The sequence below is a fragment of the Notolabrus celidotus genome, chromosome 15, assembly GCF_009762535.1.
Source record: "Notolabrus celidotus isolate fNotCel1 chromosome 15, fNotCel1.pri, whole genome shotgun sequence".
NCBI lineage: Eukaryota > Metazoa > Chordata > Actinopteri > Labriformes > Labridae > Notolabrus > Notolabrus celidotus.
The window spans coordinates 11,069,193-11,084,119 of record NC_048286.1 but is presented as its reverse complement, the minus strand read 5'-3'; the positions used below and the strand labels follow the sequence as shown (position 1 = coordinate 11,084,119).

At 40.0% G+C, this 14,927-nt stretch overlaps 1 protein-coding gene across 3 annotated transcripts; it reads left to right on the top strand.

The window, feature by feature from the left end:
• The first annotated feature begins 1,997 nt into the window (after positions 1–1,997).
• On the top strand, positions 1,998–14,465 carry sppl2 (signal peptide peptidase-like 2). Of its 3 annotated transcripts, none has more exons than XM_034703423.1 (15): positions 1,998–2,121; positions 3,898–4,014; positions 4,566–4,748; positions 4,883–4,972; positions 5,092–5,231; positions 6,627–6,769; positions 7,562–7,658; positions 8,215–8,331; positions 8,574–8,655; positions 8,779–8,853; positions 8,940–9,002; positions 9,134–9,233; positions 9,594–9,671; positions 11,289–11,449; positions 12,238–14,465. In XM_034703423.1, the coding sequence occupies exons 1-15, from the start codon at positions 2,074–2,076 to the stop codon at positions 12,430–12,432; spliced, it is 1,689 nt and encodes a 562-aa protein (XP_034559314.1). In that variant the 5' UTR covers positions 1,998–2,073; the 3' UTR covers positions 12,433–14,465. The 3 variants fall into 3 exon arrangements, 1 of the variants encoding a protein (XP_034559314.1); XR_004634121.1 differs by having other exon boundaries at positions 2,008–2,121; positions 11,289–11,723; XR_004634122.1 differs by having other exon boundaries at positions 2,008–2,121; positions 11,289–11,556; positions 12,238–12,344.
• The last annotated feature ends 462 nt before the right edge of the window (positions 14,466–14,927 follow it).

The window sequence follows — 14,927 nt, the reverse complement described above, 5'->3', positions numbered from 1 at the left end:
AGTTTAGCTGTTCTATTTATCCAATATATTTATATATATATATATATATATGTATATATATATATATATATATATATATATATATATATATATATATATATGCTGTATATTGCAACATTTGCACCCTGCACTACCACACTTACTGTTTTATCTAGTTATCTATTCACTCCATTATCCATAATTAGTCATGTTAGTTTAACTCATATAGTCAGTCCTTTCTAGTCTGTCCTCATGTTGTTGTTTCGTCTTGTTTTTATATTATCTGTCATTGTTGTCTGTCGTTTTATTTGCACTTGCACTGCTTTGCACCTGCCATGTGAGAAGATGAATGACAATAAAGTTTGAGTTGAGTTGAGTTGAGTTGAGTTGAGTTGAGTTGAGTTGAGCTGATGACAAAACAAATTTACAAAAGATGAAACACTTTTACAAAGTTGGAGACAAATTTACATTTTGGAAAACATTTTTACATTTTATAAAACAAAATAACATCCGCAAAACACTTTTACGTAGGCCAAAACAAATTTACATTTAAGAAAACAAATTTACAAAAGATGAAACACTTTTACCGTTGAGTCTGACTCCGTTTAGCCTGAGGCTATGTGGTCTGAGGCCGTTTCATCTGAATTCTGACACATGATGAAGGTTTTGGGGAGATATGAAGGAACTTTTCCAGAGACATGATGCTTTTTCATCTGAGGTCTTACATCTCTCTCTGAGACCTGAGGATATCCTAATATGTAAACCATGTCGCTCCGTATGGTTTCTCTCCATCAAAACAAACTAAATGACCCCTCACTTCTGGATCACTTCCGGTATTTGGTACATTTCCTTTCTGTAAAAATGAAATGTTCATTTGTTTCAGAAATGGTAAAAGTGTGTCATCTTTTGTAAATTTGTTTCATCTTTTGTAAATTGTTTTCTTAAATGTAAATTAAAAAAAGTTTTTTGCTGATGTAATTTTGTTTTATAAAATGTAAAAATGTTTCCCAAAATGTAAATTTGTCTCCAACTTTGTAAAAGTGTTTCATCTTTTGTAAATTTGTTTTGTCCTTCAGGGCCACCATAGAGTTTCTACTTTTATCTCATGAACTTCAAATAATTGCAGCAGCTGACATTTCTGTCACACGCCTAAAAACATGTGTAAAACTGGAAAAGCAGGAAAAATATCAATATCTCACAATGGTTGGACCTCTTAACACAGCACCTATCAATGGAGCAACAATCAGCTCAACAAAACAATCAACTCGAAGAATTCAATAAAACATACCCAATTGTTCTCAAATCTGTCTTGTTGCCGGTAAACTAATGTCACAAATCAAATCCAGTCCAGATTAAAACCAAACTATATAACACTAAACCTCTTACCATTCTGTAAGAATTTCCTGAAATGCACCCAAACAGATTCCACCCTCTATGTATTTACTCTTTTTTTGCTTCTCCCTCGCTCAAACTCTATTTTTCCTCTTCTTCTTTTACATTGAGTTATTATTATTCCTATTTCTTAATTCCCTTTGGTCTTAGAGTTATTTTACTTGTTGATTACTCTTATTATACTATATTGCCATATTACTACACTTATTGATTGCTAATAAAATTTCTTTTATCTAGTTTTGTTCTCCGTTTTTTGGGGTGTTCTCTCCCCCCCTCTCTCTCTTCTCTTGTCTTCTCTCTACAGAAGCGTATAAATATGTCCTTCCATGTTTTGTAATGTTTGTACTTGTTAGTACGTCTGTTTCGACTACATATATATACACTATTTGGTGAATAAAAAAGGTTGAAAAATAAATATAAAAAATAAAAATAAAAACGTGTAATAAAAGATTATATTCTCTTACTTTCTCTAAATTCAGCGTTTTCACGAATTAACATCAACATCTTTACTTTTCATTTTGATTGACTGCGACTTCAACCAATCAAGGCGCATACTCACTTGCTCGTGACCGTAACAGCCAATTAAAAGCCCTATTAAGAAAAGAGGGCGTGGTTATAAGAACAGCTGGTGGGGGCTTCTGTAAAGGGCTCGATCCGTGCGGATGGTTGGTCGATGGGGGAAACAACAAGAAGCTAGGCATCATGAGGGTCCCTGGAATATTGATCTGGGCCGCTTTTCTCATCCAGAAGGTGAGAGAGACCGAGAGTATTTCTTCGGAAGCTGTTTCTCTGAGTGTGTATGTTGTATTGTGGCACATGGCAGACACTGAAGATTGTTTTCTTACAGCCGTGTTCTGGACTATTAGCTCGAATGCTATAGCTGTTAGCTTGCGGAGATCACCGCGGGGCCCTGGAAACCAACATCACTCACCTTTTCGATGTCTGGTTTTAACCACATCATAGTCATATTTCCTGCACTGTGAGCTTTATGACTGACCGCATTTGAGTTGCGACACATTGGACCTGGAAATGTTGACTAACAACTCACATCAGAAACAGTTAGAAATCATTCTTGACGAGCCTGAAATGTGTAACCTGAGGGGGAAATATGTTTCTTTTAATTATAATCCTTACTGAAATATTTAAACCTGTTGTGCTCTGACCTGTTGAGTGAAATCATAAATATGTAGCTCTGGTCTGTGTAACAGTAGAATAAGACTGTTACTACACAGAGAGAAGGCTGCACAGTGCAGGTACATAGAGTACTGTTGTCAACGGTACAGAACCGTCGACCTAATCTTTTTGTATAACTTTATTTTTCAAGTGTTACACCAATGTGAGTGCAAGACATTGCGACATAAAAAAGACAAAAGCACATGACAATGGTTAGGAGAACTAAAATGAGTTGAGTAAAAGACAATAATAAAAAAACATGCAGAAATTAAAAAGTCAGTGATGAGTTAAGAAGTAAAAGCACATTTAAAAAAGTGTGTTTTAATTTTACTTTTTGTCATGTTTCATTTATTTTTGAGTCAAAGGTCTGTTATTATTATTTTATGTTTTTATGGGTTTTTTTCTGTGCTTGGGGGAAGGGGTGACAGTACTTATCTTTGTCTAAAAATCAGCTTTGTACTAAAACTGAGCCTTGAAGAAAAAAAAAAAAAAAAAAGAAGTGTGTTTTTAAAATAGGACAAGGATGTGGCTTGCCTGATCTCCGGCAGGTAATCCCCTTGTACACAACAGTTACAAAGTAGACCACCTAAATAGAACAACAAAAAAAGGAACAAGACAGATTAATCAAGCATACAGATAAACCGATTTAAAGTTTTGTACGGACAATTACACACAAAAAAATCCATACACTTTTTTATCATACTCCACCATTTCTATTGTTCATCCTCACATGCAGTACCTCAACTTGGGTGCATAGCATGAGATAAGTTAATAGAAAAATAAATAAATAAACACAAAGCAAGGACGAAAAACAAACAGACAGAAAGACTGACACATAGGTAATCCTAAATCCATCGGCCTAATCTTGAAAAACATTTTTAGGTTCATCTGACTCAAACTGTTTCATGTAATACCAGTCATGTCACAATTCTTTCCTCATTCTTGGGATATAAAAGTCTTTATCCAGCATTTCTTCCAGCATCTCAATGTTTTTGTCTTCCAACACTGAAATCTATTCAGAAGAATTTAATATTTAATACACTGGAACCTGTCATAAGAAATATGAAACTGTACATCTAGTCTCATTCCTCTTGTTGATCATAAATAGAATAAAAACTCTCTCGATGGAGGCAGGCGATCTTTAATTCTTACCTGCCTCAGCCAACATTTACCTTGGATTTGGCAAGTGCTTATTTTATTTCCTAACAGAGGTGTTAATTCAACATCATAGTCACTTTAGAGGCTGCAGTTTGTGATCAGCACACAAACACAAGTCTATGATTAAAAAAAGAAAAAGTTACAAACATCTCATGGACATGTGGAGTGACAGAGACGTCGTCCTTGTGTTGGCAGGTGGTGGGAGAGTATGGCATGGCCCATTTCAGTGACAAGGGCAAGAGCAAAGGAAAGGATTACTGCATATTCTTCAACTCCCAGTGGGCACGTCTACCTCAGGACCTCAACAAAGCAGTGAGTAAAAGAGAAGTCTTTGTGTACCACAGTCATGAAAAGGTTTTAAATACTGCATCACAGCCACACAGAATGGTGAGGATAAAGTATGGTTGTAAATTAGGTCTTTGATAAAATGTTTCCAGGAAGCTTTGAGAAGGATTCTGAAATCTGATCTCTATTTCTAGTGCTGCTTAGGAGTCAAGCTACTTTCACAGCTACTTTCTGAACCTGCTGCAAATGTCTGAGCTCTTAATGTCTGATATCAGAATGTATGGTTAAAGAAACACACTCAAGGGGTATAAATGTTTGAATGACAGTGTATAGGTTGTAAGTAAAGAACAAAGCTTTAATCAAACATTTATATTTAAAGACCAGATTCTCTTGGACTTAAGTGATCTAGCAGCAGATGTATGTTTAATATTTTATTATATTTAATATGGCCCACTAAGATCTATACTTCTCATTTGAATCCTGTCATGAGAGAGAAATGTGTACTTTTATATTAAATGTTGAACTGTAATATATTTTCCTCCACTCCTTGTTGACCTTGCAAACCTTTTGTCTTGAAGTCCCGTCTCCAGATCTATGACTTGACAACATCGGTCCTGTGCTCAGCCTCCGATGTCCCAGAAGGCGGTTTCCCAAACCGCATCCCCATGGTGATGAGGGGAAACTGCACTTTTTATGAAAAAGTCAGACTGGCCCAGATTAATGGTGCCAAGGGCCTGCTCATTGTCAGCAAGGACAGACTGGTAACCCTGCTTTGAGCTCATTATATCTTCACTCAGACTCCCGCTCATAATAACTTTGCATCAAGATGAAACTGATGAAAAACATCTACAGTATGTCTAATTCTTTTTTTGTTTCTTTCTTTTTATGATGACAGACTCCTCCAGCAGGAAACAAGACTCAGTATGAGGAGATCGACATTCCTGTGGCGCTGCTCAGCTACTCTGACATGCTGGACATCAGCAAGGTGAGTTCTCAAGCCAAGCAAAATGTAAACTAGAGCATGTTCTGGAGCAGTATGTTGTAGGTACTCATCCAACAAATCTTAAGCCTGACCTGACCTCCAGCTGTGTCTTCCTCCTGCAGACCTTTGGGGAAGGAAGGCTGGTTGCCATGTATGCGCCCAATGAGCCGGTGCTGGACTACAACATGGTGATCATTTTTCTGATGGCAGTGGGAACAGTTGCTGTTGGAGGTTACTGGGCTGGCAGCAGAGACCGCAAGAAGTAAGTGGACTTGATGAGGAGAGAGATTTGGAGACTGTCAGTAACAGTGTGTAATCACTCTTATGGTTCTGAATGCTTAGCTGGGTTTAAATCAATCAATCTTTATTTATACAGCGCCAAAAATGTTATCCAAAGACGCTTTACAAACTGAGCAGGTCTGGACTGTACTGTTATATTATTAACAAAGACCCAACATCAAGACAGGATAAGATCCAGTCCCATCCTACAGACAGGACTCAGTCTGATCTCATCTTAATCCACCATAAGCAGAGCACTTTGCAGTATTTAGCAAGTTACAGTGGCAAAGACAGACTTCCTTTAACAGGCAGAAACCTCGAGTAGAACCAGTCATGTTAGACACCCATCTGCTGAGACCAAGCTGGGGTTGGAAGGAGGGATAGAGAGAGAGATGATAGTGTGAGACGGATAGTAGTAGTTGCAGCAGCTGGAGTCTGGCATGTCCACAGAAGCAGGCCGTCTACGGCAGCAACTCCCAGGAACCTGCGAGACAAGGGAGCTCAGGGACTCCAGAAAGGTCTATGGTTAGTAACTTTAATGGAACAGGAAGAGTTAAAATCATCTGCAAAACAAGACAGCGAGGTCAATATATTGCAAAATATCTTTAGGAAGCACAGCTTCCCTTTCAGTCTTTAAATAAGTGTTTATTTTTTTAGTTTATTTTAGGTTCAAATAAAGTCTGAGGCTCACTAATAATGCAGCTTGTTGTACACACTGTACCTGACATTGTCTTTTCCGCTTCGTCATAGGACAGAAACTTTCCTTTTGACTGCACACCTCGTGCTTTTAGTCCTGCCTGCTAAAATTAAATCAAAGTTAGTTTTTCCTTGGAGTGGTCTCCGGGGAAAATTAGTCACTGTTTGCTTGGCAACAAACTTTGAGCTCAGTCTTTTGTCTTAGAGGAATCCGTATCTGTCTACTCTCAAGTCTGTATGTTTCGACTGGAACTCCTCTAAGGGCACTGTAGTTTATTTGAGGCTGTATGAATGACTCACTTGCTCAAGCTGATCCGTCTGAGTCCATCCTTCCTGATGGAGTTGCCAAGGTGACTGGGCATGGTCAGACGGGGTCTCTGCGTCAGAGACCCCGAAAGCAAAATAACTGTTTGGAAAATAAGCGTGTGTTTTGAAGAGGGGAAGGAAGCGAGTGCCAGCCAGCTAAATAATAGTAAATATCCACTGAGGATGGTCGGAGTATCTTACTTGCTGCTTTGGCTCGTCCCCAACCATCAGTGAACACTGGAGAAAAATGTGAGACAAAAGAAAAGCGACCTTTTTTGATAACAAGCTTTCAGGAACAAATGAGTGTCATTAGATTTAGAAATTTCCCAAACTGCCCCCTCAAGTCTGCATTCCTCTCCTATTTTTCCTCCTGCAGACGCTACATGAAGCACAAGCGAGACGACGGTGCAGAGAAGCAGGACGAAGAGACGGTAGACGTCACGCCCATCATGATCTGTGTGTTCGTGGTTATGTGCTGCAGCATGCTGGTGCTACTCTACTTTTTCTACGACCGCCTGGGTACGACACAGACGGATGAACTCACACACCCATGATACATACACACTGAAGATAACAATCACATTTCATTCTTGTAAATGAAAGCCCTCTGATTTGATCCACTGTGCTGTGACCAATAGATTCATGCTGGTTTCAGCCTAGGATTTATTGCTGTGGGTTAGCCTCACAAAGTCTCTAATAGTAATTCTCTGCTGTGGTCTGTTATGACTCGATAAAGCATTTGCTTGAAATAGAGCAGGCTGTGTGTAGATAACTGACAAAGATCTCTTTGAATGACAAGGACCACTTACTGTTTCTGGTCTTTCAGCTGCATCTTGCTTTTTTGTAAACCTTGACTGATACATCAAGACTTCAAACACTGAGATAAATATAGTGTTTGTATGAAGCATTGTCCCCTGATACTAAAATATGTTCAAAGTAATGACTGTGACAGGCCATCTGAGCAAATCCTGGATAACAAAGTGAGATGTTTACTTCCAAATTTACAGGGCTGCTCTGTAAAGTCAAGATCCTCCAGCTTTAAGATCTGACATTCTGTGACCAGCATGACGAGGCTGCAGATTTCAGATATAATTCTGTATAGACATGCGGACAGCTTAAAGGCTCAAAAAGAGCAAGTAGCAGCTGCTTATGGACTTAATAATGTTATTGATCAGCTGTTCAGTCACTCTGCATCATCAATACAGTCACACAGTAAATGGATATTGCTTCACCTCACTTCAAGTTTTCAGCAGCATATGAGGAGATCTAATGTATTCATAAGTCTTAATCTACCGTTTCCTCTCTGTCTAGCCATCTGGGTCATAGCCATCTTCTGTGTGGCCTCCTCTGTCGGCCTCCATAGCTGCCTGTGGCCTTTTGTCAGGAGACTCCCCTTCTGCAAGTGCAGGTGAGATGTGTCACAGAGCTAGATTTCTATGTGCTGTTAACAGGATATTCTTTTACAGTATATCTAACTAGCTTCATCTGTTTAGTGAATGCTTTCAGCCCTCAGATCCATGTATGTAATCAAATCTGGGGTCAAATCTTAGAGCCCGATTTAGAACATACTCCTCTCTAGAGTAGGATAACATCAGATTGACTTGGCAAAATGAAGTGAGTGATTGCACGGGTGAAAGGAAAAGAAAAAGAGGGACCAGGGACTCTAAGCTCAGTGCTTTTACAAGGGCTGCTTGGCTTTGATTTAATAATAAAAAGTCATCTGGTCTGCACTGGTGTGGCCAAAAGCAAAACATTTAAAGGAACATTTTTTCTCCTGGTACTTGGGTAGGTTTAAGTTATATCTGCACACTTGGATTAATTCTGTAGTCTATTTTAAGGGTCTGACTAATATGTTCAAAGATAGAGTTAGGACCTTAACGTGTAATTATTTTAAGTCAGTGTTAAGCTTGAAAACTACACGCTGCAGTCTGTTGATAGTAGACGTCTGTGTCTCATAACCACAGGGTTCCAGAGAACAACCTGCCGTACCTGCACAAACGGCCGCAGATTCGCATGTTGCTGCTGTCGGCCCTCTGCATTGCTGTCAGCATCACCTGGATGGTGTTTCGCAACGAAGACCAGTAAGTGCAAAGAGAGTTTTGACAGCATCAGTGAGACTCTGCACAGAGAAAACCAGCCAGTCCAAGCTTTCAACATGTTTTTTCTTTCAACTCAATTTCAGCGTCTAGCTTTAATATTCTCATGTTGTGTGTGTTGTTGTGTGTGGTGAGATAACAGTACACTTTTTTTAATGGGGATAAATGATGACATGTTGTATGATGATGGTGAAGGCTGACTCACAGTCTGGTTATGTGTCCTCCAGGTGGGCGTGGGTGTTGCAGGACGCCCTGGGAATCGCCTTCTGTCTCTACATGCTGAAAACAGTCCGGCTCCCCACGTTTAAGGTGAGTCGACACTTTCATGAACTAAAACAATATGAAAAGTGTTTATTTTTATTTTTATGTTTGACTGATACACTCTGTCAGTAAATAAACTCCCTTCTTGTTGTTTTTCTGTCTCTGTTTCAGGCTTGCACCTTGTTACTGTCTGTGCTTTTTGTGTATGATGTGTTCTTCGTATTTATTACACCCTTCTTTACAAAGGTACGTCAAGACTGCATAAAAACATGTCTTCTGTCGCTGTAATGCTGTGTCATGCTTAGATTAAACCCATGGTCTTCACTTCACAGAGTGGTGAGAGTATAATGGTGGAGGTAGCGGCTGGACCCTCTGACTCCTCCACACATGAAAAGGTGAGCTTGTTTTTTAAACTCATAACTCCCTTTGTGTTGGGGCGGGTTTCTCCTGATCTTCATCCTCTGAGCTGAGAGCAGCGTTAACAGTTAAAGGATGTGATAGTAACTCTAATGTATGTTTCTTCTAGCTTCCCATGGTGCTCAAAGTGCCGCGGTTAAACTCCTCTCCTCTGGCTCTCTGCGATCGTCCCTTCTCTCTCCTGGGCTTTGGTGACATCTTAGTACCAGGTAATTAACATCACAAGGAACTGCTTACATTTCACAACCAGATGATAATTGAACAAACAATGACTGCAGTCATCCTGTTTAGACTTTGCTGTAAGAGCGGATAACACTGATTTAGTTGTTTGGTATATAAACAAAGAACAGGACAGCCACATGGTTTATGGCAACATATTTAACCTTGTTTAACTGCACTATTTCTGACTCTTTGAAACATGTAATTTAATTTAGATTATCTCAGGAATCAAACAAACAAAAGAGGCTCAGTTTGGTTCTTGTGGATGGAGTACTGCTGCTGAACTCAGAAGTTTCTGCTCACTGATTTGAATGCATGTCTTTGTTTTTGATCTTTTTGTCATCCATCAGGTCTGCTGGTGGCGTACTGTCACAGGTTTGACATTCTGACACAATCCTCCAGGATCTACTTTGTGGCCTGTACGATCGGTACGTACATGAGCATAAGGGTTGTGAAGGGAGTTTATGATCAGCCCCATTCAGACAGGATGAGCATTAGAGTGTGGGAGGTAGCTCTGAGGGAAGGGAGGTAGAGGATAAAATAATACAAGAAGTGGTATCCTGCAGGACTAGCACAAAAACACCTCTGCACAAACGTACCTATGCACACACACACACAGTCGCTCACAGACTGGTGCATAAACACATGTACCATTACATTTATAATGCCTTCTATGTAAAACAAAAGATGGAAGTTTCAGCTGAAGATGAAAGAAAACAAGCCCGTCTACAAACATAATTATGAATATAGAATTACGCGCTGTGTAACTGGTCTAGTTCATACATGCAACAAGCTGTAAAGCTCATTTTTGCCCAGATACAAAGATCAAGCAAAATCATTCATGAGCAACGCATGGGAATAAGTTGGCCTCTTGGAATTCTAAACATGTGACTGAACGGACTCAACCACCAAATGCATTGAATTTACGCACCACAGCCAGGAAAATATGCACTTATCAATTGATGTCTCCATAATAAAACAGTCTGATGTCATGTTTGACCATGAAAGCATGAGTATTTTATTTTAAAAGATCTTGGACACTTGTGGGGATGATTGCTAGTGTCTTTGGCAAGGCCTGAGTCCTCAACAGAAAATCCGGGTCCCCTTCCTCTGACTTTTTAGTCCCGGTCAGTAACTGAATCTCCCTCAGCCTCATCAAACAGCACCTGAATAAGCCTTACTTAGACCACCATCTCTCTCCTTTGCTGTTTTGAACTGCGCAGACATTTATGAAGACAAAACGATCCATTGTGATACAAACTGTTGCTAAACTATTGAAAACTGGTGCTCAAACACAAAGTGTACGTAAGGTCAAAGGTTCAATGTGTGCTGCGCGATTGGCTGAAAATAATAATCTGATTCAGCTTTTCATTATATTTTTTCAGGGGGAAAACAAATCTGTATTTATGATGTCTTGACTCAAATTGGAATATATAGGACTAACATTTAAAGAGAACTATATTAACAATGTAATGAAATCTCAGAAATGTCTTGGGGGTGCTGTGAGGGTGCTCTGCTTAGCTTGAGGGATAGCTTGCGCACATTCAACCCCCTCCCCTGTCACCTTTGATTAGCATATATATAAAGAGTGTTTCATACCCCTGCTCTCCTGATAGCTTTCATTTTTCTGTTGTAGCATATTTTCCTTAACAAGCCTGTATGTTTTTTTGGCAACACAATTTGGGTCTTCTCTATTTCCATACAAAAATCTAATTTCAGACTAAGCTGATGAAAATGAAGGAAAGAGGGGGAACCAGCAGCTCTCTCTGCAGGGATCCACGTTGTAACATCTGGGTGTAGCTCTCTGATGGGAATTAGATTGTTGCAGGTTCACAGAAAAAACATGCTGAAGTAAAAACACAAAAACAGTTGTACTCCAAATGTAGATACAAATGGCTGATCAGTGTTAATGATGTTCAAACCACTACATCCAGTCTGATGGGGCTGCAGAGTGAAATCCTCAAGTGTTGCCTGGTAATGACAAAGCTGTTAAACTCTAACCTCACTCATGTCATCTCTCTCTCTTTCTCTCTCTTCTCCGTCAGCGTACGGCATCGGCCTGCTGATCACCTTCGTGGCCCTCGCCGTGATGCAGATGGGTCAGCCGGCCCTGCTCTACCTGGTGCCTTGCACTCTGCTCACCAGCCTCACTGTTGCACTGTGGCGCAGGGAGTTGCCCCAGTTCTGGACTGGAAGTGGATTTGTGGTGAATACCAGTTTGATATGACCGCCTACTGCCGAAGAACAAAAAGACTTTAAAAAGACAGAGAAACATCTAGTTAAATATCATGCAGAGTAACGTAGAATTTTAAGTTGAGTAACCCCTTTAAATAATTCCATCCGTTCCAACTGCCTCTTTCTGTTTTGCTGTCCCCTCCCTCCCTTCCTCCCCTCTCATCGCTGCCTCTTGCCCTTTATTTTACTGTGGGTGTGCTGTAGTCTGCGGCTGAGGGCTCAGCTGTCTGTGAATGTCACTGCAGGTATTCTATCTGGGCTTTGCTCCTTCACACTCCACCATTAAAACATCCTGATCGTACTTCAGCTTTCTTTGTGTGTTGCCTTTCCCTGAAGAGTAGATGTTTGTTTCACTAGTGGTTAATCTGATGTTCTTTCTGTTGGTGTTAATGCTGATTAAGACTAGTTCATGTTATCTTTGAAATAGTGCTGGTTAGCTCTTGTTCTGTGTGTAGTTTAGTGGGACTGGCCCTGATGGAGTTTCTGTTTCCCTTTTCTTTTTGCATATCTTTAATTTCCGATGTACAGGAATACCTCTGACGACAATGAGCACAAAGGCTCTTTTAAATGTGGTTACAGCAGGATGTTTTTCAAAACAAAAGCTGCCAATTCAGCCTGAAATCAGCCTGTGGACAGAGGAATGACTGTATAGTCTTTGTGTTACCCACAGCTCTTTCGGTTTCTGTTACAATCCTTACTTTTTTTTCTTCAACATCACAATTCAGCCATCTTATACCAACGTATTTTTGTCCCCTGCAGCCTGCCATAGTTCTCGCACCAATCAACTGTACACAAACTGCAGCGCCACAGACAGAGGGACCCTCGACTAAACCAGAGCCACAAACTCCAGAAGCCACCAATCAGAGTGAAGACTCACCCGTGCTGCTGCCTCAGGAAACCCCCACAGCCGAGAATGACGAAGAGGAAAACACATCCAACCGAAAGGACATGTAGTGCAGAGCTTAATATTTCATTTCATGTTTTATTTGTTTAGATTTGTTTCTACATCATGTCTCAGTCAACGGACGTTTTATTTGCACTTGGTGCGAAGGGGAGAGCAGCAGAGGTCTGCGTTTTCCTGAAATGCTGGTTCAGCACGGCACTGGGACTAGACACACAATGTTGAGGCATTAAACTGACAAACACACCAAATATGAACCTGCACGGCTGCTCCAACACCTTCGTCTACTAACAAACGGTCGGGCTTCAAAAGGGAATTTTAAAGCCAAATCTGGAAGCTACACAAACTAAAAAAACTCCCATGATGCTAAGATGAGGTTTCACACAGCCTTGAAGCCATACTAATGTCTAAACAAAATATTAATTCATTACAGTAGATTATGTCAATAAGTGGAAAGTAGAGTCCTCTAATATTTTAACTAAGAGCCATCACAACATGTCAGTGGTGTGGCTCCTGTAGTTGTAATCTGCAACAGAGCTGCAGTGATCCACAGAACTAACAATCATTTGATTACTGAATAACCAGTTGAGTCATTCTTTAAATCAGAAGACACCAAAGATTAGCCCAGAGTAGTTTCCCCAAACGTGAGGATTTGAAGATTTTTGGTATCATTCAGGAAAGTAAATTGAATATATGTTGGAATTTTTATCCCACAAATCGACACATGAAGACATCAGCTCGGGCATTTCTATTTTCTTCTGGCATTTTGGAGCCAGATGTCATTAATTTAGAATCTGAAGTTGAATGAAAAGCAGATTAATCAATAATGGAGCTAATCGTTAGTTTTGGTGCTACAAACACTAGATCTAAATCAACTCAATGACCCTGCTAACTTGTGTATTTTCTGTAATAATAAATGAGAAGGAGTTCAATTTTGAGAGCAAAACACAACATAGAGATCAGTGGTTGGAAGCCAGCGCTGATGTGTTGGAGGTCAACTAGAGCAGTTTATAAAATAGCTCTACAGGTCAACTCAATGTGAACCAGCCTTTAGGTGCAACTATACCGCTGTTACTCTCTCGTGTGGCTGGACTGAAAAGCTCAGAGTATGCTTGAAATAAACCTGTTTGAAAGTGACTGACCATGTCTGAAGGCAAAAGCTGATTACACTGAAGACTCTGGAAAGCAGAGTCTGAAGCCCGCTGTCCTGATGCAGTGAATCAGATGAATGAAGATGTAAAGGCAGCTTTGAGATGCCGTTTGTTTGATGGTCCAGCTTCATGTAAATCATACAAATACACTCACCATACAAACCATTTCAGCTCTCCTTGTTTCCAGACGATGACGGACAAAGAGTTTCATACCCTTTAAAATGAGGTGCTTCTATGGTTGTTGACTGAGCCAAAGCTTGTGGATTTTTTAACGTTTTTGCATCTGTTTTGATGTCAGTTCTTTTGCATGCTATGATTTACATTTTTACCCTTTATATAAAGCCAGTGTATAACCCTATAATGCAGAGTGTTTACATTGTAGGTTGTGCAGCAGTTAAAACGATGCCCCCTGAAGATTTTGAACTCCCAGTAGTTACTCGTATTGTCTTAAAAATTTGTTTTTGCCTTAAATCGTTGAATCAGGGGGGTGAGGCAGGATGTGTGAACGTTACGAGCACTGTGTCCTGAATGCTGACGTGCTGCAATTAAACGTGAGCTGAAGAACGAGTGACGGGTGGTGTAACAGATGCCTCTAGGTTAGTTGATATGATGCATTTGCACAATATTTTGGAGCTGGCAGAACGTGTCGGTTCATCTCTATGTATGTCTGTAAATATGTTTTCTTTTGAAGGGTTTCAAAAAAGAAAACAAGGCAGAAATATAAACATTATTCATCCTGCTTTGTCTTTAACGAAGCCTCTGAACCAAGATCAACATTTCTGTCTCCAAGTGAGGGGTCAAATGAGAACAACCCTCGCTGATTCAGTTAGTGTTTTCAGGAGATTACTCATTCACCAGTATAGTTTGTTGTCACCAAGTGGTTTTTAATACCTCTGTGGAGGAATATATGGAATAAATAAACATTGTATCTGATATTTGGTGTGTTTGGATTCATTTAAATGTGCCTCTTTGTTTCAGCTCTGAGATACGTTGAAGCCAAACATAATTCTGCAGCCTGCAGTGTTTTTTTGCATCTGAATGTGTCTTTTCATCGAGTCCCTCCAGCTGTGAAAAGGTCAGCTGCTGTTGAGCTCTGCAGAAATGAACAGCAGTGTCACAAAGAGCCTCTTTGTTGCTGCAGCTCAGTCACCCAAAGTGAAGACCTCTTCATACTGGATCTCTCTCTGATAGACAGACATGCTGTGAAGTGGACTGGTTTACAGTGGGCCTACATTTGTGTTTGGATTATACATTCAAACCTGTTTTCAAGACCACGCTTAGGTATTTGCTTTTGTTTTCTGACGGTAGTTTGGTAGGATCAAAAACAATATTAACCATGTTATCTTAAAGAGCTCATAGTGCCCTACTACCCCTCTGGAACACTATGCTCCAAATAT

What these genes read in the sequence shown, in the direction of transcription:
- sppl2 (XM_034703423.1), top strand. Translation starts at nt 2,074, where the DNA reads ATGAGGGTCCCTGGAATATTGATCTGGGCCGCTTTTCTCATCCAGAAG. An exon ending in GTGTTTCGCAACGAAGACCA is followed by an intron (nt 8,332 to 8,573) that starts GTAAGTGCAAAG and finishes TGTGTCCTCCAG; the next exon opens with GTGGGCGTGGGTGTTGCAGG. An exon ending in CTTTGTGGCCTGTACGATCG is followed by an intron (nt 9,672 to 11,288) that starts GTACGTACATGA and finishes CTTCTCCGTCAG; the next exon opens with CGTACGGCATCGGCCTGCTG.